Source organism: Poecilia formosa, unplaced genomic scaffold, assembly GCF_000485575.1.
Source record: "Poecilia formosa unplaced genomic scaffold, Poecilia_formosa-5.1.2 Scaffold379, whole genome shotgun sequence".
In the NCBI taxonomy this organism is placed as follows: domain Eukaryota; kingdom Metazoa; phylum Chordata; class Actinopteri; order Cyprinodontiformes; family Poeciliidae; genus Poecilia; species Poecilia formosa.
The window spans coordinates 549,410-573,354 of NW_006800318.1; the positions used below are offsets into that span (position 1 = coordinate 549,410).

The 23,945-nt window shown below is 40.9% G+C and overlaps 2 protein-coding genes across 13 annotated transcripts in view; both read right to left on the reverse strand.

Annotated features, from left to right (window-relative positions):
- Window positions 1–1,814, reverse strand: part of lsm8 (LSM8 homolog, U6 small nuclear RNA associated) — a 2,743-nt gene extending 929 nt beyond the window's left edge. The window contains exons 1-4 of one of the 2 annotated variants that reach the window (XM_007575501.2): window positions 1,719–1,814; window positions 1,570–1,630; window positions 682–722; window positions 250–377 (exon numbers count right to left, since the gene is read on the reverse strand). In XM_007575501.2, coding sequence (XP_007575563.1) covers window positions 250–377; window positions 682–722; window positions 1,570–1,600 — 200 coding nt within the window. In that variant the 5' untranslated portion in view covers window positions 1,601–1,630; window positions 1,719–1,814. Of the gene's footprint in view, window positions 1–249; window positions 378–681; window positions 723–1,569 lie in introns of both variants that reach the window. The other variant, XM_007575500.2, reaches the window with a different exon arrangement.
- A 2,962-nt stretch (window positions 1,815–4,776) lies between these two features.
- grip1 (glutamate receptor interacting protein 1) overlaps window positions 4,777–23,945 on the reverse strand; it is a 57,202-nt gene continuing 38,033 nt past the window's right edge. For 5 of the 11 annotated variants that reach the window (XM_016662586.1, XM_016662582.1, XM_016662583.1 and 2 more), the window contains exons 5-26: window positions 23,483–23,566; window positions 23,330–23,405; window positions 23,110–23,255; window positions 22,088–22,235; window positions 19,777–19,946; window positions 18,609–18,746; window positions 18,375–18,524; window positions 17,385–17,571; window positions 16,468–16,613; window positions 15,496–15,576; window positions 14,803–14,872; window positions 14,556–14,701; window positions 14,309–14,453; window positions 13,331–13,470; window positions 12,861–13,058; window positions 12,649–12,790; window positions 12,024–12,062; window positions 11,699–11,810; window positions 9,082–9,192; window positions 8,877–8,993; window positions 8,660–8,806; window positions 4,777–8,452 (exon numbers count right to left, since the gene is read on the reverse strand). In XM_016662586.1, coding sequence (XP_016518072.1) covers window positions 8,156–8,452; window positions 8,660–8,806; window positions 8,877–8,993; window positions 9,082–9,192; window positions 11,699–11,810; window positions 12,024–12,062; window positions 12,649–12,790; window positions 12,861–13,058; window positions 13,331–13,470; window positions 14,309–14,453; window positions 14,556–14,701; window positions 14,803–14,872; window positions 15,496–15,576; window positions 16,468–16,613; window positions 17,385–17,571; window positions 18,375–18,524; window positions 18,609–18,746; window positions 19,777–19,946; window positions 22,088–22,235; window positions 23,110–23,255; window positions 23,330–23,405; window positions 23,483–23,566 — 2,990 coding nt within the window. In that variant the 3' untranslated portion in view covers window positions 4,777–8,155. The remainder of the gene's footprint in view (window positions 8,453–8,659; window positions 8,807–8,876; window positions 8,994–9,081; window positions 9,193–11,698; window positions 11,811–12,023; window positions 12,063–12,648; window positions 12,791–12,860; window positions 13,059–13,330; window positions 13,471–14,308; window positions 14,454–14,555; window positions 14,702–14,802; window positions 14,873–15,495; window positions 15,577–16,467; window positions 16,614–17,384; window positions 17,572–18,374; window positions 18,525–18,608; window positions 18,747–19,776; window positions 19,947–22,087; window positions 22,236–23,109; window positions 23,256–23,329; window positions 23,406–23,482; window positions 23,567–23,945) is intronic. The other 6 variants (XM_016662588.1, XM_016662589.1, XM_016662590.1 and 3 more) reach the window with 4 other exon arrangements.

Here is a 23,945-nt window from a genome sequence, read left to right on the forward strand (position 1 = left end):
CAGGCCAAGAGGTAGTTTTAAATTTTAAGGATGTTTTCCCACACAAGTCTGGTAGAATCAGTTCAATTAGTGACCAACTGTTACATTTTCAGCTGCTGTGGTTCCCTCTCTCTCTGCTCCGAGTCAAACCAGCCAAACCCTTTGAAAAACCTGTTCTCCTTTCTCCAGCAGATTTTCTCAGTTTGAAAGTGAATTTTAGACTTTTTAGTCAATATGACTTCACTGATTAATAGGCAGGAAACAACTCACACGTTGTCTCCTCTGACGATGTAGAGTCCCAGCACCACCTGCTCCACCCCCTGAGTGGAGCTGAAAACTCGCTCATGACTCTCGTCCAGGATCAGGTTGATGGTCTGATCGAAGCCCTTCAGGGTTCCCTGAACAAATAATCAGGTCACATTTTAAAAAGTACAGTCAGTTCTTGAAAAACTTATTTTTCTCCAGATATAAAACACAGATTTGTTTTAAAGTCGATTGTAAAAGACCTGTTCAGCAAAACAAATATTTTTTCTGATCAAATATAAAAGATTAATCTTTCATACCCCACTTAGCGTCAATTAGTGTTGAACAATATCAAGAAAAAATATATTTCTTAAAATTGTGAGGATGAAATCTGATTATAATTAACCCTGATGAATCCATGAGTTCATAATGTCCTCCAGTTAAAATACATTTACTTACTACAATCATCCTGCCGTCTGACGTGACAATGGCCACGGTGCCTGAAGCAGCAGCAGTTAAAGAAAAACATCTACAGCTTCATACAGTCACAACAGAGAAGTTTAAAACGCTGTTCGTTATTCTGAAGTTTTCAAATTAAGTTTCTAAAACACAAAAATCTTCCTTCTGCACCATTTCAACAGTTAAATCAATTTCAATGAGAAGTCAGAGACATCCAGAGGTTTCTCCAGCACTGTCACTATGATGTGTTTTCATTTGGTACAAGTAGAAAATTATAATTAACACAATAAATGCTTAGAAACATGTCTCTGTGTAATTAATCTATGCGTGTAGCTGAAATAATAAACTTTTCTGTAAAATTCTAATTCATTGAATACGACTGTATTACTGTGGCTACAAGGAAAAACATTGAAAATTCTTCTGCTCTCATTTACTATGAAGATACAATTATGAAGCTAAAAGACGGTTTGTGTTTTTTTTTATTATTATTCTGGCTTTCTATTCCAAATGAAACATTTTCGAAAAACAGACCAAATGTTAATGCATAAATAACTAATCTTAAAACTAACAATTCCGTATCTACATATTTTATTTTTATAAAATAATGTTATAACATTGGCTTCCGAAAACCAGTAAACGAGTTAACAGATTTTTCTATACTAACATTTCTCTCAATGTTTGTCTCATTGTTGCGCACACTGCTTTAAATAAAGAAAATAAACCAAATATTCCTCGTAGTTAGGAAGGTTAGCGTGTTAAGCTAACTAGCATGTCTTCATTCTTTTTAACGCGGAGTTTGCTTATTAGCTGGCTAGGCTAACTAGCATGTCTCCATTCATTTAAACGGACATTGATTAGCAGGCTAGCGGGCTAACAGCAGCAGGATACGGTTGATGTAGCTCTCCAAGGCGGTGGACATCCTTAGTCCGGAGTTCGGTGTTTATTTCTCCTGCAGACAAATTGGTAAAAATAAATTTCTCCCGGTTTTCTTTAATATCCACGTTCAAAAGCAGCCGCGGAAGGTAACGGCAACAAACCGGAGAAAAGTCCAGACTAGTCTCCCACAGATTCACCGAGCAGGTCAGGCAGAAGAGGAGAGCGCCGAGTGAAGAAATCACATCCGGTTTGGTTTAACGTAAATAAATAAAATTAAAATAAATCAGTCCATCTTACAGTTTTCTGATAAAGTACTAAAATCCTCAAATATCCATTCATGGAAAATAACTGGCTATACTACGCATAAAAAGAAAAAATGTAAATGTCATCAAAGTTGCAAGATGGTGACCGGAAATCACCACATTTTGTTCAATTTAAGCAAACGATACATATCATAGACTAATGATTAACTGCATAGGCCATATTTTGTTTTTCTTCGTGTTAATGATAACTCAAGACAAAAAAAATTTATGATAATTATTTAATATCTTCACTATTGTTTGTAAGGGTTGCCAACTTATCCTTATCAAAAATAGTGAATAAACAGTGCAAGATTGAAAGTGACATAATTCAACTAACATAAAGAAGTTATGTGTAAGCTGACAAATGCATACTTAAAAATATATAGAGAGAGAGTTCTGTTTTATTGCAATTAAAGGGTCCTAGTATGTATGAAGGGTTACCAAAGTTGCTGTTTTGTAACTCCATACCTCTCTGGTCCAGATCCTTAGGTCTGCCAATCAGCTTCTGCGAAAATCCCTGAGACAAAGCCGATACCTTAAAAAATGACAAACATCAGCAGATACAGATATATCACGTATCACATACTTTAACATTGTATTTCTGACAAAGGAGCTAAAATTAATGGGAACAAACATGTGTCTGTGTGGGCAATAATGTGAAAAACATGGATTTCAGTAGGTTTTCATCTTTATTGTTGCTCAGTAGTAGTCCATACAAAGGGGGGTGGAGTAGATCAGTGGAGCCCGACAGGACCAGGACAAACACCAGGAACGTCATGCTACCAAAGTATTAAATTTGTACAAAAATACTTTACAACATCCCTGTTCCTTTAAAGAAAAAGAAAAATACAGTTTGGTTGGTTGGTGAAGCTACATGGAATCTAATCTGACCCACTATTTTAAATGGCAGTGCAGTGCACGTGTGTATATATGTGTGTGTGTGTCTGTGTGCACATGTTTTGCTGAGGTTAATCACCAGAGTGCAAATCCCTGCAATATTACACACACATGCACACAAATACAAACGCACACTCTAACATACGTACACACTTTTTATTTACATACACGCAAGCACAGTGTGTATGGCTTTGGACCTCACTCGTCAAACCTTCTGAAGCCACGCCCCTCAGCTCTGCGGGTGTTCTCATTGGTCAAGAGGTTTGTGTTGACTGAGCGCTAAAATGTTGCCATTAGCTAATGTTTTGTTCATGTGGTAGCCTGGTTTGTTTGCCATGCTTGCATATATCATGATAGTAGCCATGTTTTACCTCTCAATCGTACATGAACATTCAGGACAACTTGGCCTCAACTACAAAGCTGGTTTCACAAATCCAAGCCAATCCTGTCCACAGAGCTGAAGCTACAAATTTTATAAGGAAAATACAAAGTATGGTGCTAAATTATGGGTCAAAGCATTGTAAGTTGGCTGCAGAACCATTGTTTAAGCTGTCCAAGGAAGTAAAACTGATGAAAGTGAAGGATGTTGACCCATTTTTAACTGGGATTGTCTTCCCAAACTTAACTTCTATGCAGTATAGTTGAATAAATAAAACAACATGGTAAGAAATGAGGAAGTTTTGACTAATTCTGCTTTGTGGTGTAGGCCAAGATTTGGTACCATCATTGTTCTCACTCTTAGAACGTAATTTTTAGGACTGACCCTACAGTTCATAGTTACTACGGGTGCTTTCCAAAGTCAGGGATATCCCAAGGATGCTATGTTCATCTTTGTACTCCTTTGCTTCCTTCTACCTATTCATCTATCCTTCTGGCTTGTGGTGCAACAGTATCAGGAATATCCTCAAATGTCCAGCTGAACTGTAGAAATTCTGAGATATTCGCAAGTTTTTTGTTAGATGAAATCTCTCCACGAAATCATGGAGACCATGCTTCATGGTTCCTTCCAGTGGCACCAGCAAAGATCTCCAGTAAAAGGCATCTATAAAGCATTTCAACCAATGTTGAAACCATCTCAGATGGCGTTGCTCAGTGCAGAGAAGCAGACTCCAATCCTGTCAAGTCTACCTTATTCCTAAGTAAGGTTAAAGTAGTCATCTTGCAGACAAAAGGTTGTGAATTCAATTCTAGCCCTTCCCGCCACATTTTGAGGTGCCTTGGGCCAATGGACTCAACCCTAGGTTGTCTATTGAAGTGTGTTGAGTGTGGCATAGCAAATGTGGCAGAACCATAAAGGCACTCAGTGGAAAGCAGAACTTAAGGCCCCCACATACAGACGTACTGTGCGCAATCTGTGCGCAACGCGGACTCTATGCTCTCTCTGCGGTTGGTTGTGGTTTCATAGTCGAGCATACTGACTGCATATATTTCTTGTGACAAATTTCTTAATTTCAGACAATCTGAATGAATGCTAGCAAGATTGATGAGCTAGATGGTTGCCTTCTCAATTTCTTCTCCACCATGGCAGCAACCACAAACCTGTCAATGCAGCACACTGCGCAACAGTCAGGCTATGCATCCCTGCAACTGTTTGTGCCGACTCTTAACATGATCAGCAACAGAGTACGAATACATGGTCGTGAAAATGTACCTTTGCGCAGATGTGTCCAGTGGACGTCCACTTAGAGTCCACTTCAAGTGAATGTGGACCTCTCCAGAGTGAAGTACGCCTGAATACTTCACTCTACTTCAGGCACTTCAAACTCCAAAGTAGCAATGCACACTTTGCCTTCTTACAACCATAGTTTCAAACGTAGAGGTGCTACTCTTTCTCACAGCCATTTTATGCTCAGCTATAAACAGAGCTGCCAGAAGTCCAGATTTAAAAGGGCACTTGCATCTGTTCTGTTTCATCACAAAATGGGAGAACAAAGATATCATCAAAGGCACTCCATACCAAAGTAACACAAAAATTGGTTGTAATGACGACAGAGCTTGAAAACCTGCCTTCTTGATTTTGACCAGCAGTAGGAAAGGTTTTAGGTTTTCAAAAAGCAAGTGACTGATGGATGAATATCTGCCTATGAAATCAGGTTGAGGAGGCACCAGGTCCATCGGGACTAACAAACTTCCGGAATGTCTTGGCCAGAGAGAATTCCTGAATGTTGACCTAAGCTATTCTTCTCCAGGTGCAATGTGGTTAGGATATCTCCAAAGGGGAGTGTCTAGGAGGAATCCTAAAAAATTCCCGTACCATCGTTGGTGACTTCTTTGCTGTGAAGCAGATTCTCTACTCCAAGTTCTTCCTCATCACCTCATCTTTAAGGCAGAGTTTAGCCACCGTACAGAGGAAGGTAATTATAGAAACCTTGGTACTGAAAAGAATGAAACTTGTTATCTGGGATGTGACCTAACTTCTCACTCTGGTTTTAGTGGGACCACATGAACTAAGTGGCCATTTAGTCCAACAAAACACTTGAACTACCATCAAAGTTTCACAGCCGCACTAAAGACTTCAAAGTTCCTCCTCTCTTAAAGATAGAAAACAGGTAATCCTACAACGTAATGCTAATGGTTGCAAAGACATCCTTCAAAGAATCCGCCCTTCCCAATTGATACCCGGGCACTTTGTTGACTGCAAAGACCAGAAGTGAGCAGCTGTGAACTTGACAGTACAGCACTTCAGACAATGCATTTATGGTCACATCTGACAACCTTCATTGGCTTCTTCGTCAACCTTTGAAAGATTCAGCCCTTGGATACCCATTGCTAGCTGACTGGTTAGCCACCAGCAACTTTTTGGGATATTTAATGATCTGATGGAGACTTTACCTCAAAACAGATCTAATTTAATTTCACATTCTAGATCAGGAAGTCCCTTGACTTTGAAAAGCATCCGTACAAAACCTAATGTGCAAGCCACATGCTAATCAGCTGCTCAGTTAGTAAACGTTAGCCCTGTTGTGGCATTGTGCAAGGTCTGTGCTAGTTACAGACTGGCCGTGCTTGCCCTGGGTTTGATCACTAACAATCTACTAGGTGATTAAACTAGTCCTGACTACCTTTGTGCTGTGTTAGCCCTGTGCTCGATGTTTGCTAACCATATGCGGGTAATGTGCTTATTCAGATTAGAGAATCAGAGTCAACCAGTCAATAACCCACTGCATTGGACCCTCCCAGCTCAGGGAGGGTTCCTATTGGTTGTTGATGCTGAGGGAGGGTTCTGATTGGCTGTTGATGCTGAGGGAGGGTTCTGATTGGCCAGTTTAAATAGTGAGTTCAGACTGAGAAGAGCAGGAAGATGCTGACATCCAACGTAAACAGTTACACATCATTCGCTCTCAAACACACAGAAAATGTGTTTAGTGTCACAGTTTTCCTGATCCGACAGGTTTTTTCTCATGTAACATCGTTTTTGTGGTTATAAGGTGAAGGTTACTGGGATTTGATGGTCTAGATGTGAACAGCGACGTCAACCATTTTTCTTTTTAAACTTCTGTACATCTTTTTAGGTTTGGTTGCCATTGAAACGAACAGAGAACTGACAACAGTCAATCAAAATCACACTTATTGATTAGCATAATAGGTCACCGTTACTGGGGCTGGAAAAGGGAGGGGAGAGGGGGCATGCTTGGCCTCTTTTCTGGGAGCTGATTGGCTCTCCTCAACACATACACTAACCAATCACACACAGGCAGGGAACTGTTTGCGTTCTGATTGGTTCCAGCCAATCAGCCGATGTGCCGTCGTCTCTCATCCTGGCTGCTGATTGGTCGAGGGAAGGAGAGACGTTAGGATAAAGCCAAGACAAGAAACGGAGTTAACTGGCCTCGTTTGTAACACACACACACACACACACGCGCACACACACACACAGACATACACAGTGTGGCCAGTCCAACAGCTGTAAACCGTAGAAAAAGATTCTTATTGAACTGCTCAGTGTCATCATCATCATCATTATAATTACTCTGCATCTTTCCTTCAGCAGCACATTTATGGCACAAAACTAAAAATCCCTACAGTAAATTCTCCATCTTTGTGTTGGTAGGGATGCTCCAATCAGTACCAACTGATTCAGAAACAGCTTCCAAAATGTCCAAATTGAAATATTTCAGCTAAAAAGTGGTCAATTTCAGAAAATCTTTCAATACGTATTCACACCTTCCCAAACAAACTGGACTTTCTAGACAAGGTAGAGTTTGATTAAAGCGGACTAAACAGGGAATACACCTTGAACCAAACCGTTTAGGTCCAGTAACTGTCTGCCTTCCTGAACCTGAAACCTCACTTAGTCAAGTTTGGGTTTCTTTTAGTGCTCACCAGAATGTTAAACAGTGTTTGAAAGGTTATCTTCATTAAGGTTAAAGATCATTTTGAGCAGGTGCATCCACAGCGTTTGAAACCTAAAGCCCAGAGTGATTTTCTGGATCAAATAGCAGTGATATGGTCTTACTTTGGACCGGTGATTTCAGATTATTAAAGATAAAACTGAATTACACCTTCACTTCAGGTTCTCTTAAGAGAAAACAAACAGATGTAGACCCCCAGATTGGAGCATCCCTCGTCTCCTTGGCAACCTTCCTATCTATTGTTAGGTTCTGGATTCAGGACTCGAACCCAGTCAGTAGTTGTGCTGCTGTGGATCTGTAACCACTAGAGCCTGAAGCCGTTACGCTGGAACCAGAAGCCATGAAGCAGTGGCCACATCTCTGCCACAAAGACCTCAACTAGAACCAGCAGGTGGTTCTGGACTGCTTGGACCAGTAAGGCCATTACCTGTGGTTTTGGCCCGCTTAGAACCAGGCTTTGAAACCAAGACCAGAATCAACGTCTTGGACCAGTGAAGCCCATTGGCTGTGGTTCTGACCAAGACCAGAACCAACATGCCTTTCACCAGACAGGCAGGACAATAAGTCCCGGGTCGAGCTCCTAGAACCAAGAACCATTGACCCAGAAGAATAAAACCATCCAATGTGGTTCTGGTTTCATTGGGCCTCCATCCTGCAGATGCAGTTGGCTGCGTTCGTGGCTTCGGTTGGACCAGTAGCTTTGGCTTTGGACTCAAAGAACCACTTATTCCAGTAGCTCCAGCTGTGACTCCAGTGGGATCAGTTGGCCCAGTATCTAGAACTGGTTCTGGTGACGGTGTGAGGAGGCTTCTTCCAGTCCACTGGTGTGCTTTTAAGCTGCTTCAGCAGTTCTTCCAAGGGTCAAACTTAAGAGGTCAAAGGCCAACGTCCATCCAGAGGGTGTGTGTAACACCACGAGAGGTCCACTTTGAACCAGTTTAAGCAAACCAGTTTGATTTCCATGATATACTACTGACTTCCCCACTGACCTCTCCAGTCCACTCTGGTCATAAGCGGCTGATTCCAGTTTGATCCGGTTCTTGTCTGCTATAAGGAGCTGTTGGTGACCTGCCCCACCCCCAACACGTCTCCCGGTTGGTTCCACTTGATCGGACCGCAGTCTTCCACCTGTTCCACAGAGATCTCTGCCGGCCCCACCTCAGCGCTGATTGGCTGAGGGGAGTGCCTGCTGTTGGCCATGCCGTCGTTGTGGTTGGCCAGCGGGGCGGCGGTGGAGGAAGAGGAGGGGTTTCGGCTGATGACCAGTTCCAGCCGGTTTGGAGACTCTGCGATGAGAGGAACGACGAGGCAGCAGTCGAAGTCCCTGGTCCGGACGTGGTTAATCTAACGGGACAAGTTGGGTTGTCAGAACCAGGCTGGACTGGATAATACAGTGATTAAAGTAAGTTTTTCCAAAGCAGTATTTATGTTTATAAGGTACAACGTTTATCATTATCGCAACAGTACCTCAAAATATCGCAATAAAATTCTCCAGACATTGTTAGAGCAGATTAAATTTGTAACTGCCAGGTTCTGTTTGTGGTTCTGTACCTGTAGTATTCGGTCATAGGCACGGAGGCCGCCCCGTTCGGCCGGCCCACCTGGTCGGATGTTATTTACGTAGACGCCGCGATCCAACAACCCGTCAGAGACACTGAATCCGAAATCCTCCAGGTCTGAGGCCTTTTCCAAGGTGAGCTAAAAAACGCAGAACCAGAGTTAAGACGTGATTCAGCAGACGGCAGCGCATGCAGGGCGCATTCACTACCTTATGGAGTTCCACAGGGTTCTGGTTTAGGATGTCGTTCACTTCTTGCCTCATCTTTTTCATCGCAAAGGCTCTGCGTTGGGGGTCAGAGGGCAAGGTGTTGGAGCGCGGGTTCACCTGAGGAAACCAATCGAGTGTCACTGAAAACACTCGGAAAACGTCAAACAGTCAGAGTTTGTGAATGGGACCGAAAGGATTCTGGTACCTGTGGTTTGGAGCTGTTTCGCTCCTGGAAGCTGGACTGGCGGCCCAGCGTGCTGCGCAGCGGCGTGGGGTCATGGTTCAGGCTGAGCGTGGAGCCCGACATGATGGTTGCCTGGAGATGAGGAGAGGAAACCAGCAAGCATTAAAACTACTGGAAGGTCAATCCAAGGTCGTCTGAGGATGCTCAACATTAATAAGAACAAAGATTTTAGTTTGTGTTGTTATTCGGGTTTAACAGCCAGATGCAGATTGTTGGACAGAATCGTTTACCTGCCAGAGCTCGGAAATAATTCAGGAGCAGCATCTCGTTGTAATGACAAATATTCACATGATAAAAAGTTTTATGTTTTAATATGACTTGTCATCAACTCTTTAAAACCAGAAACATTCTTGATAAAACTATAATCAAAACTCGTTTTATTATGAAAACTCTCTTTTTAATAAATTTAGCTTCAAATGAAACCTAAACCTCATCTCGTTATAACGAGAAACTTTCTCATTTGCGTCTCATTTTATTGAAAGTTTCTTGTTATAACAAGTTTTGTATTTTATTATAACATTCTTGTTTTAACAAGACAGAAATCTTTTTGTTAAAACAGAAAACATTACCTTAAAATTAAACATGTCTCATTATAAAAACACCAGTTTTACGTCTCGTTAAAACAATGATGTTCCTCGATTTAATGCAACACGATCAGGTGACAGATTACAACTTCAGATTATGTTGTTTTACTGTTATGACTTTTCTTATTTAAACGAGAAGATACTTTAATTTTAATAAAAAATAAAACTTGTTGCAATAAGTTAGAAAACGAGAATAGAAGTTAACATTAACCCAGAATCTAAAACCCACGTCAAGCTTATTACAAACATTGAAGAGGTCAAACAAATAAATGTAAGAAATTATTAAGATTTTATTCATGTCAGGTAGTATGATGTTGGTGTTGAAACTTAAAGTATCCATTTTTAGAAAATGAAGATGGTATTATATGCATTAGTGCTTCTAAGACCCACAACTTTTTCTCTTAATTGAAATTTTTTTCTGGTAAAATAGCATTTTTTTTTGTTAATATTCTAGCAATAGTCTCATAATTAAACTAAACACTTGACAGCCTAGCCCTGATATTCTGCCTCAATGAAAGCATCAATGAATAAAGTAATATTTTAAAATATTTTCTGTCATTTGTAATTTCATTTTTAGAAAGAAAGCAAGAAAAACATTTATCAGATCTGGTCTGAAAACAATCAGATTTTATTTTTAAGCCTTATTATAAAGCTGTAATTGCTACTATTAACCATAATATGAGAAAACTGTGATGTAATATATGCACTGTAAAAACACTAAATCTTACCCAGCAGTTTTGATCTAGTGCAGTGTTTCTCCACCCTGGTCCTCAGGCCCCCCTGCCCTGCATGTTTTAGGTGTTTCCCTTCTGCCACACCTGGATTGTACCTCTGGGTGATTAGCAGGCTTCTGCAGTACCTGACGGTCATGCAGTCATTTGACTCAGCTGTTCGGGAATAGAGGCTCATCTAGAACATAAAGAGCCGGGGGGCCTGAGGACCAGGGTGGAGAAACACTGATCTAGTGCAAAATCAGATAAAATTAACTTTTCAGCAACAAAATTAGCTTGTTTAAGTCAATAATTCCTTAATATTGATGTAAAATTACTCCTTATTTTGGTAGATTATTTAATAGATATATTTCCCGTGTTATAAGTGAAATAATCTGTCCAAGGAATAAGAACTTTTTCATTAATATTAAGGAATTATTGACCTAAAATAAGCTACTATATGTTGCTGAAAAGTTAATTTTGTCTGATTTTAAGTGTACTAAGATATCTGCACTAGTCCTAAAACATCATTTTGTGTTTTTGCAGTGCATTTTTTAGTTAATTATTTTGCTGCAGTCATATCTGACGTCCAGATGTGTCAGTGTAGAACCAGGGATTCACACCATGCACATCTAGCAGGTCAATCTCTACGTCAGGCCAAGCGCAAACTGTCCCAGCATGCTTCAATCAGCGGCCATGCCTGGTGCAACAGAGACGCCATGAAGTCGTCTCTGCGTTTTGCTCTTAGACACACGTTTAAAACCAGTTAAACCCAGTCTGACAGCAGTAAAAACCAGTTACAGAGGAGTAAAACGGTTAGTGGAGTCGAGGGAGGATACCAGAGTGAGGATGCCCGTCTCGTTTCCAGAGTCCTGGAAGAAAAGCAATCGTTTCTCTCCTTTACTGATGTGAGCGTCTAAATGTTTGAGGAAAAGTTATTAAAACTGTAAAAAAAAAACATTATAATTGTGATTCTATTGGCTAAACTCCAGCACTGAGTTTGCAATGAAAACAAATGAAGAAACAAACTGGAAATAACTACCGATCAATACCTGCTGAAAAAGAATCTGTTCAGGAATCAGTTTAGAAACAAAAAAGAATCTGTTCAGTGAAGATGTTAAAACTCAAGAAAAATATGGATTGTTGTTGGTGTCAGTAATCCTCTAAAACTCTGCAAAAAACTGGGAATCTGTTCAGAGTTTGGGAAGCTGTTCAGTTTGAGAATCTGTTCAGAGTTTGGGAAGCTGTTCAGTTTGAGAATCTGTTCTCGATATCTTTACGTACCTCCAGCTCTCGTAAGATGCCGCTCTGACCGCAGGTCTCCAAGTCCTCCAGCGCCTGAGACCAGAAGTTCTCCTCCTGGTCGGGTTCGGTTCCGTCGTGACCCACGGAGAACCTGCCGGGGAAGGTGGGAGAATCGGCCAATCAGAGCGAGGAGCGGCCCGACCCGGACACAGAAACACGCAGCGGGCCGCTCATGCTGGCGAGGGAACAAAGACGGTCACACATCCCGCTTGTGGATGTGTCAGAGGGGTCAAAGGTCACCAGGTGAGGGTGGACAGGGGACTGTGCGTTCGTGTGGTGGGGGGGTCAAAGGTCAGTTTGATACCTGCTGTCAGTGATTTTTCCGCTGGGCAGATTAGAGCCGCTGCAGACAGAGACACACTGCTGTTACAGAGGAACTGGAGGAACTTAAACCCAGACACAGCTCAAAGGTCAAAGGTCAGAGACGCTCAGCAGGGAGACTAACACGGATCAGTAAAAAAATACAGTTTTATTCAATTCAATAAAACTTTATTCATCATCAAGGAGCAATTTAACATGAAAATATGGTGGATATTTCTGATGGATGGATGGATGGATGGATAGATGGATGGATGGATGGTTGGATGGACGGATGGACAGATGGATAGACAAACGAACGAACAGCTGGACAAATGAATCGACAGATGGATGGATGTTTCTTCACTCCTGGAAAAAGCTTAATTTAAATGACCACCAGACAACAAACCCCGTATTTCTGACCAGTTTAACCAGTCTGACCAGTGGGACCAGCCTGACCAGTTTAACCAGTCTGACCAATGGAACCAGTTTAACCAGTCTGACCAGTGGGACCAGCCTGACCAGTTTAACCAGTCTGACCAGTGGAACCAGCCTGACCAGTTTAACCAGCCTGACCAGTGGAACCAGTCTGCCCCTGACCACCAGCATCACCCCACAGAGTGTCCTCTCACCCTCCGAGCGGCGGGCGGTCCCAGTCGTCGTCGCTCAGCCCCAGATCCGACAGCGGATTGGCTCTCTGCCTGGCTGACGATTGGCTGTTGGTTGTCTTGACGCCGCGCCACTCATGGAAGCTGTACGACTGAAAAGGCGGAGCTACAGAGACAGACAGGTTGGTGCAAATGGACTCAGGGCGGGGCGTGAAGACCAACGGAGGGCGGCGAACCTGTGGTGGAGAAGCTGCTGTCCATGTTGGACCCGTCCCAGGAGTCCACGGCGCTGTCCACAGACGGCAGCGTGCTGAACGCTCTCTGATTGGTCGGAGGCACCGCAGTGATCACAGGCTCCTCCTCCCCATCCTGGCCGTCCAGGTTAAGCCCCGCCCCCAGGCCTGGACCAATCACGCAGGTCTTTGGGCTCGACACTGCAGACGGACGAGGCGTTCAGGGGACGTTTTTATTTTCAACAGAACAGAAAAGAAAATACTGAAATATCTTCAAGCTTCTTAGTTTATTTTTATTGGAAAAAAAACAAAAAAACAAAAAAAACGCTTCAATTTCAAGATGGCCACTACGGCAATAATTAAATTAATAGGCTGAGAAATGGCAGCCATCTTGAGAATGATAATGTTTATAATTTTTACAGTAACACTCTGCACTAGTATAATAAATGTCACGTTTAGAGCGTCACACTCACGCTCTCCCTGCTTCTTGATCTTCAGCGTCACCGTCTCTCCCGCCTGCTGCAGCAGACTGATGGCTTCGCTCAGAGGCTTCCCCTTCAGGCTGCTGCTGTTGATCGCCAGGATGCGGTCGCCCACATGGATCGCCCCCGTCCTGCAGGAAACACACACACACACACACACACACACACACACACACACACACACACACATCATACTTTATTCATCATTTTTTTAAAGCAAAAATTGATTTTTGTTTTTAAATTTGAGTGAAAACCAGACACACTACATCAGTCAGAGTGAGAAACATTTTGAATAACTTTTTTAATGAGGTTTAAATAGAGTCTTGTTCAAAACAGATAAAAAAAAAAACACTTCAAGTTAAAAAAAAATAAGTTTCAACTCTTTAATCTGAATAACACTTTAAATAACTGAAAATTGCGTAAAAAGCAGCAAAAACAAACTGAAGTTTTAGTATTTTTATGAACAGGAGGGGGCGACATTTCCCACATTATTCCAGATCCTGATTTATATAAATCTGACTCTGCTGCCCTTCATGTTTTATTCCTGCCCTCCATGTCATTGTGTAACAGAAACAAATATTTAATCTGTTTGACTTCTTTCATTATTTTTATGGATTCTTCTTTTCACCAGCTCCTCTTAATTAAACGAGAGGAGAATAATCTACTTTTTAAATAAAAATAAACCAACAAATGGGAGACGTTTCCACCTCGTTAGACTCTGATTTAGTCTGCACAATTAAACTGAATTAAATGTAATTATTTATTTAAACTGGATTTTTTTTTTGCTTTTCTTTCTAAAGTACCTTGAGTTTGACATTACTTTGACTTTGATTGGTCCATTCTAACACCAGCTTTTCGTTTGTTTATGAAATAAAATCCCATCAAAACACATTAAATGTTGTGGTTTTAACCTAACAAACCTCTGAATAATCAAGTTTTCTGACTATTGTTGCAGGAAAGTTGGCGTACCTCTCAGCCAGCCCTCCTTTGCTCAGCGAGGAGATGATGATGGGGTCAAAGGGCTCCTCGGTGCCAGAGATGGTGATTCCTAACGGGCCACCGTACCTCTGCAGCTCCACTGTGTAGATGATGCTGCCGGACACTTCCTGCTCATCTGGAACATCGAGAAAACGGTGGAAAACATGAACATGTTCGTTTAGTTTAAAACGAAAAGAAAAAAAATGTAATCAGTGGAGGATCTGATTGGAACTGCTACCAGAGTTGTCTTCGTCTTTGCGGATCTTGAGTTTGACGAGTTCCTCACACTGCTGGAGGATCTGCACGGCCTCCTCCATGGAGCAGTTCTCCACCCGGATGTTGTCGATGGCCAGCAGCTTGTCTCCCAGCTCCAAGGTTCCCGTCCTGGGAGGAAAACACGCCAACATGAGCAGCTTGCATTCCTGCAGCTGGACAGGACCAACGACTCCTTTATGCTCTGATAGTAGGTGAGTCTGGCTTTTTACCTGTGAGCGACGCTGCCTTTCTTGATGTCGGAGATGATCAGAGGGTCACCTGGTTTCCTGTTGGATGGAGCTTCACACAAAGAGGGAAATTTATCAATTTTAGGTGTTAATCAGTGTAAAATGCATCAACATTTAATTAAAAAAAGCAAAATTAAGAGAAGCTTAGAGATAATTGACACCCTGGTGTAAATGCTTTGTGCTTCTGATGCTCAACTCCGGCTTTCAGCAGGATTTGGGTCAAAGATGGACGTGAAACAAGGTTGATTTTGTGTTTGATGAACCATCTTTGTGTTAATTATTCTGCTGTGATGACCCATTTGCAGATTGTTGGCTGATTTTTGCTTAAAATCTCCTGACGACACAAACTGTAACAAAGACTCATGGAAGGGAAACAGGCCAGCCTGACTAAAGCTGCAGCTAAAGATTATTTTAGTGATCAATTATCAATTATTCAGATAAAAAAATGACACAATCTGCAGATCGTTCATTTAAGCACTTAACAGTTTTTATACAATAGTAAAAGCACATTAAACATACAACAGTATAATTAAATTAATTTTTAAATAAAATAAATACTATGAATGTATGGATGGATGATTAAATGGATGGATGATTTGTCCACAGTTAGCTTCAACACGACTCCATCTGTATGCTGGTGGTCATAATGTTTTGCCAGTTTATTTGTGAACTCACAGCTGATGGTGATTCCCAGCTCCACTCCTGGTTTTTTTGGGAGTTTCACATGGAACGTTCCCGAACTGGGAATGACGGACTCTGAGACAGAAAGAAGGTTCATTTCAATGTCATGAGAAGGTCACAGCACTGAGGCCAGAAAAGAGACGGCCTATACAAAACATATTCATTAGATTTCTGCACAAAGTCATTCTTAGGTAATGTTTTAGGACCTTAAATCCAAATAAACTGCTGGCCACGCCCCCCAACTCAATGTTTACACTCATGTGAAAATGGCTGCGAACAGATGTGCAATTACAGAACCGTACATCTTTGAAAAGCATTAGTAGAGCGTCCTGTACAACCAGCAAGAATGCAGGAAGTGGTTTCTGGAAGGTAAGTCAAAAACAAAATACTCGTCTTGGTAAAACCAGCTGACCAAATGTGCTGGAACTCTGCTTGGGTTGCCAAGTAACGGGCGGAACTCTACTGGGATTGCTAGGTAACGAGCAAAACTCTGCTGGGGTTGCTAGGTAACAGTGGAATGTGACCTAACATTCAGAAGATTTTTTAAAACAGCTTGTTTTCCAGACACCAAAAAAAAAGAACTTATTGGAGAAAAACCGCTGGGTGTTTTTTGAAAGACTTTGGCCTGTTTTTAGAAGCAGTTGAGACCAAAATTGAAGCATAAAAACACAGTAGGTGCCCTTTAAAAGCCAAACAACTGGATATTGTCTCAAGTTTTATGAAAAATAAAACCTGTCGTATCAGAGCAATCTCCACCACTCCGCCTGTAAAAGCCACACAATGTGTCTGTGAGTCATCCCTGACAGCATGCTGTGTTGTTGTATTAAACTCAGACGTGGGCGGTTATTTATACCAGCCTGACGTGTTTCATTCACAAAGCAGAACCCGGCACAGACTGTCGCTGTTCATCAGTCAGAACAACAAACATCCCCGCAGCCTGGGAAAGCGGGTAAACGATGCGCTCACCTGCCACGTCAAACTCAATCTCCAGCGTGAGCTGAGCCGTGATGGACGAGTCTCTGAGCAGCTGGTTGGTTTCCTCCAAGGTCGAGTCTTCGGTCGGGACGCCGTTAATCGACAGGATCCTGTCACCGATCTGCAGGATGCCGCACCTGCACAAACAAACAGGAATCAGAAAACTTACATTTCAAACTGAAAACGTTCCTAACTGAATGTCTTAACAACATTAGAGTTACAGAACCCTCCATGAAAAAAAACTAATCTTGATAAACATTATTATTGCTTTATCTTGAGCCATATAAAAGGAAAACATGCATATTGTTACGTTCAGTGGAGAAAAGAGAAAATATACTTACATCCACTTATACACAAATATATACAAACAGTAAAGACAAGATTCATCACCAAAATAATATTTGAACTATATACTGTACATGATTGACTAATTATATAATGTGTCTGTATCTTTTCAAAATTATTAATAAATTTATTATATTTAGTAATTGTGTAATTGGTCCAAACTGTAATCATAATTAATTTGAGCTGTGCTTTAAACATGATTTCAGTGTAAACTGTCTCCCTATTACATTACATTTGCATGAAAATTGTAACTTCTACTTGTTTTCGCTCATGTAATCAAGAAATAGTAAAAGTATTTGGAAAATGAAGTATGAAAATAACATCATCAGGTGGAATAAAATATAAAGTTATGTGGAAGTTTTTGTATTTTAAAGACCAAAATGAAAATAATTCATTAAAGCAACAAAGTTATAAAATAAAATCAGGCAAAACAAACATTTTTCCAAATCAATTTCTTTCCATACGAGACAAAAACTGCAGGTTTGTGTCTAAATCTGGTGAATTTTTGGTTAAAATTTGTGAAATTACTGACAGTATAAAATGTTCAAAGTGAACCTGCTCACCTCTCTGCAGGGCTGTCTGGGTCAATGTAGGCGATGAGCGGCGGTGACGACAGCGTCTCTGTCGCAAAGACTCCGCCCTGGAGCTGCAGGCCAAAGCCCATGATGCCGTCGCCTAGCAACGTGACCTCTGTGGTTTCCGTGTGGACCACCTGACCGGCGAGGCCGACGGTGCTGGAGGCCAGAGACACTGCAGACGAACATCACAGGTCAGTCACTGCTGGCCAATTCATCAATTTTATCATTTTTAAGATTTAATCTTCAGGAAAATTGTTATTTCCCAGGGCGGCCATCTTGTTTCACAACCGTTTGCACTTTGAGTTCAGGTGAACTCTGTGATGGAATATTAGGGCCAGGTTACAAGTTTTTATTTTTAATTAAGAGAAAAAGGTCACAATATTACAAGAATAAAGTTGTACGACAAAAAAAAAATCAAAATGATATAAGAAACTTGCAATATTAGGAGAATAGAGTCAAAATTTTATGAGGAATAAATAAAATGAGAAATGCTGAGCATCTTGTGAAGTTATATTTTGGTGTAAGATTTACAGATAAAACTACTGGAATAAAGTCAGAAATTTCCAGAATAAAGTCGTACTTTTATGAGAACTCCAACATAAAAAAATAACAAAAAATTAGAACTAAAATGTGGAGCATCTTGTGAAGTTATACTTGGTGTACGTCTTTCAAATAATGCTAAATAGAAATACGTAATCTTTTATTATCATGAACAATCATGGAAACTGAGTTTATTTCGAAGAAAGAATCACAAACTGATTAGCTAAAAAACATTTTTCTCTTAATTTTAAAGCATTTTTGTGGTAAATTTTTGTCTTTTTCTGCTAACATTACAACTATATTCTCGTAATTAAGCAAAAATGCTCATAGCCTGGTCCTGATACTTCCATGTCCAACTCAGAGATGGGATAATTTCTGGGGTTTTTTCAGAAAAGGAAGCGAATCAGTCAGCTTTTTATCCGGAGACAGACTCACAGGAGCTTTTGAAGTCCTTCTTCTTGGCCTTCCTCCTCATCATGGTGCTGCGCGGACTCGTGGGATACATGTTCCTGGGCAGAGTGCTCATGTTGAGGGACGACAGGCTGTAGGCCGACATGGAGCCGGGAGAAAACGAGTGGCTGAGAGCTGCAGAGACACGGAAACCCCCATTATCGGGTTTTTGGTTTTTCTCATCAAAACCAAACCGAAAACCAAGGAGAGAAGACGTACGAGGGTTGTTTGTATGGCGGTTGTGGGATCTGGCGCCTGATTGGTCGGGGTGGTAGGTGTTGTAGTGGTAGGGAGGGAGGATGGGGGCGGAGCCTCCAGTTTCCCAGGGAAGGGGGCGGGGACTACGCTGCACCTTGACTGCACATGCACACAGGCACAACCATGCACAAGGAGGAGGAAGGAGAGGTTAAAACAAAGGGACAGGACGAGGGTCAAAGGTCAAAGGTCAGGGTAGGTCTCGACAATAAGAACGTTTCATTTTTAGCGGTTTGCTAGTGGGAGCACATCACGAGGAGTTTAATTTGTGGAAAATGTGGATTTATTTCCTTCCCAAAGTGATGTCATCACGCCCACGGCGGCCATCTTGTTTACAGCTTCTATTTATCAGAATTTATTTTAATTCTGAGGCCCAGGCTGTGAATCTTTTATTTTTAATTACATGAATAAAGTTACAATGCTACAATGCTACTGCTGCTTTGAATAAAGTCAAAATTTTATGAGAAGTCAGATACAAAAAAATAACTAAAATTATAAAGTTAGTTGGACATCTTGTGAAGTTATACTTAATTAATAAAGCATAAAATTATTGTCAAACAACAGACTATTTTGAAGAAAGAACTACATGAACTGAGATGCTCACATTAAATCCTGATAAATAAAAAATAACTTTTTATTTTAATATTTTTTCTGGTAAAATTGGGTATAAACTACAATATTTTCATAATTAAACAAAAGAAATTGTAGCCTGGCCCTAATACTGATGACTGAAATAAAAATAACTTTTTGAAAATATTTTCTGTCATTTTTTTTTTTTAGAAAAAAAAGCAAATAAATAAAATTGATTCAAAGTGGATAAAAATGATTGGAGACTTTACTTCTATCTTCCGGTCTTAGCAGAAATTTAATTCAGCTTGTGAAAAAAGCCTCCATTCATCTCCTTTAAAAATCACTCGGAGGTGCATTCAAGGCCTCTGAGTGCACTGCGTTTGTTCAGGGCTCATTAAGTTTGATGTCTATATGTTTACACCGCGCTGGGGGACGTTCCGCTCCACCTCATAAACACTTTGTTTCTGCAGAGATCTGACACATTAAATGTAGCTCCAAACTGCCTTTAGGGGGAGTTGGGCATAAATCTGCAGGCTCTCTAACTGCAGTTTCTCTGTGTTACCGTGCTGCGGTGCGTTCAGGGCCGGTCGGGCCTGGTGTTGTGGCAGAATCTCCATGCGGACGGTTTGACAGGAAGCAGAGAGAAGCTGAGTGGCTTCAGCCAGAGAACAGAACTCCATCGACTTCCCGTCGACAGACAGGATGTGATCCCCGGCATGAAGAGCGCCACACCTGCACAACCACATGACCGTCTGGGCGTAAACATTGTGCATGAAGGGTGAAAAGCTCATTTAATACATTATTCTAGGTACTATGTCAAAATCAGAAGCCAAACGTAGGGAAAACAACTTGGTGAAATCAGTGGTGGACACACTTCCACTAATGTGCTAATAGTGGAGCTAATTTTTCATTTACCCAACTTAGAAAATGTTTAGCGCACTTAGCCTCCCCTAAATAAGCTAAAGGTAGAGAAAACAACTTAGCAAAAATCAGTACTGTGCACTTCCGCTAATCTGCTAATGCAATAAAACTGTAGTTAATTTTTTCATTTACCACTTTTGCTAACTATGAAAATGTTTAGCACACTTAGCTTCCTCTAAATAAGCCAACGGTAGTGAAAAACTTTTTAAAAATCAGTGGTGGAAATACGTCCGCTAATGCGTTAATAGCGCTTTTGCTAACTTTAAAAACGTCTAGCGCACGTAGCAAATGACCTTTATTCTGCATTGCAGTAGAAATTAAAATCTGCTGATGTCCTGCTTGCTTTCTGACTGAAGCGCTATCGTTGTCAATTAGATATAAGCAGCAACAGTTAGCAAAACTATAAAACTGAACTACGAGCGAAAGGTCAGTTCTAGGCCTGTCACGATAACAAATTTTGCCGAGCGATTAATTGTCTAAAAAATTATTGCGATAAACGATAATATTGTTTCAAGACCTTTTGACACTCATTTAATGGAAATGACTAATAATGCATGTGATTTTCTGCAATAGATAGATGCACATTATTTTCAAAAGAACACATAACACTGGAACTGATAAACTAAACCGAAAATAAAATGGATTCTCAGTCTCCATTAACAAACAACGTACTTGAATAATAACTAAACAACATAAGTGAAAATAAATACTGCATTCAACCAAAAGAGTGCAGATTATGACGTCTGTATTGCCCTTCAGTAATCACTAGATTTAAATAGAGAAGATGGGCACATCCAATCACCTATTGCAGTAGTTCACACTACACAGGGTTTTTTTGGCCCTATTTTCTTAGAACGTTGGCCGATCCAAGATTGTCGCTGGTGATTTCGTAACCAATCATCCTGCAGTGTGTGGTGTGTTTTGGTAGATCGTCGTGGCCGCTCCGATCTAAATCAGGGATTTCCCCGATTGGGAGCTTAACACTGAATGTGACAGGTAGCCAATCAGAGAGCGCGGATTCTCCTCGTGCTTTCTGAAGGGAAATTATGGAGGGGAATCCCAAACAGCTGACACGGCCCAACCCGAAGTCCAGCGGACATCGGAGATGATATGTGGAAACAAAAATAATGTTCATTCAACATTTCGTACAAAGAATATAGAAATGACAAGGAGAGGAGTTGGAGCCAAATTGCTACCACGGTTGAGAAACCCGGTAGGTTTTCAGCTGTTCTTCGTTAACGTGACATAAATGGGTTATAATGACTTTCATTCAGTCAGGACTTTATGCTGACTCTATAGCCACATGCGTCACAGGTAGATTCTAGTAAAGCATTGATTAATGCCTAGTTTTAAAATTAGTTAACTGGACTTGTAGTTAACTAATTTAACTACGTTTGTGCCCAGGTGTCCAGCCACCTGGGCACAAACGAACCCGATCGAACCGTTATACCTAGGATTTCTGTCAGGTTTTGAAAATAGGCCGACAGTCGGCCAACAACTTGTGTAGTGTGAGCTGGACATTACACTAAGGAAGAGCACCGGAGTTGAGCCTTTTTTCATTCAGAGTCATCAACAGAAAGAAAAAAGGCAGGAAGAGACGATAAAGCCGATAATTAAAATGAGGTGGACAGGTTTAATTTATTGTGCAATTAATTGATTTATCTGATTTATCGTTTATCGCGACAGGCCCAGTCAATTACAAAGAATCACTTCCTGAAGTGCAGGTAGGTGTGTAATGAAGGTAGTGATTTAGCTTTTTAGCATTAGCTTGCACTCAATACCATGTTGGTATAGCGCTTTAGCATTAGCGGGACTAATATTTGTGATTTTGCTTTAGGTTTAGCACAAAGGTTTAGTGCAAATATAAATTAAGCTGCAAATGAATCCAAAAAGAAATAATAAAAGATCTTCAATCTACACTTGAACTGGATCAGAGAGCGTCAGACTCATACCTGTCTGCTATGCTGGCTGGTTTGACTTTGTCGATGATGATGACCTGCTTGCTGCAGAACATGGAGGTGGACAGAGCCACGCCCAGGCTGGATCCTGCCGCCTTGGCAACCTCAACCAGCAGGGGGCCCGACGCCGTGGCAACCGAGTCTGAAAGGGTGAAAGCAGTCACTGGTGTTCACTGGTTGGCGTTCCACAGGGCTCCGCCCTCAGTAACCTTACATTTCATGGACTCTGGTGGTTTTATGGCAGCAGCTTGTGGGTTAATTTATCTGGAAATTACAAGTAATTCTTTTCCAAACTCACCTGTTCCTGTCCAGGAAGTTACAAGCTAATTTTCCTTCAAAGCAAATAAAAAATTTTTTCTGGAGTTTATTGAGTTATTTTAATGTAACTTATAGGTTCTTGTCCAGGAAGTTATTACTTTCCCTGAAACTTTATACAAAACGTGAAATTTACTTACAAGCTGCTTTTATTCCCAAATATATACGATAATTTATCCAGGATCGATCAATTCCTTTACCTTAACTAATTAATTTCCCCGACACTTACCATCTTAAGTTCTCACATAAAACAAATTGGTAAATGCAGAAAAAACTTCTAAAAGTTTTGTCAGCTGTTTTAATTTACTAGATTTAAAATCATGATTATAAAGTGATTATTTACTTTTCCTCCAAGAAACAAATTAGTTGCATATTTAAGGTGTAATCAATGTGCAAAGCAACAGAAGACGATTTAAATATTTAAATATGTTCCTTCAAAAAATAATGGAAGTTACACTTTCTCATACTTTTCTGATAAGAGAAAGAATCCTGCAGTTATGTCTTGTTTGAAGTTAAATTATCAAAAGATTGACTAAAATTTAATAAATAAACAAGGTTTTGTTATTTAAAACTTTTCTATAACTTCTCCTGGAAATTCCTGATGTTAAGGCTGTAATCAAACATCCTAAACAACAAAACAAACATTTCACAGTGAAGCTGCAGAAATCATGACTTCCTGTCGAAGTAAAAACCGAACTGACCCATCACCGACACGTCGTACTCGATCAGCAGCGTGGCCTCCTGGCCGCACTGCTTCAGGATGCTCATGGCCTCCGACAGCGTGCTGCCATGGAGACGAATCCCATCGATGCTTAGCAACCGATCGCCTGGCTTGATGGTTCCTTCTCTGCAGAACGACAATGTCAGGTTTTAGCTCCTACAGAAGCTCCAGAGGGACAAAAAGTCTGCAGAGGTCGGTACCTTTCGGCGGGTCCGCCCGGCCGGATGGTTGTTATGACGATGGGGCGGGTCTTATTCCTGTCCTCATGCGTTCCTCCTGTAAGAACGAGTCGCTTTATGGTTTTGTTTGCATTTATTTTTGAGATGCTCAAACACAAACCGAGCCGCGCTCACCTCTGATGACGAAGCCGAAGCTGTTCCCTTCTTTGTGAAGCGTCACTTCCACATTTTTAAAAATGACCCCTGACCCCTGCACGGCTGCAACAGAAACACATCGTCAACACACAAACAGGTACAAATCAGATTTATACCACTTCCATATGTGGAGCTAAATCAGATCCGACTGTTATAGACGAGCATTTAGGGCTGCAACTAACGATTATTTTATTAATCGATTAATCAGATAATCCAATTAATGATTATCCTGATCATTAATCTGATAAATATTGTCCCATTCTGCAGATTTTTCATTAAACTGCTTAAGCATTTTCGTTATAATATTAGAAATACATTAAGGAATAGAAATAAACAAATAAATTCCTTCTTTAAATAAGAAAATAAACATTTTATTATGTAAGATGCCATAACGCAGCTTTCCTTTAGTAAATTTGAATCAGCTGAATAGGAAAAAACGCCA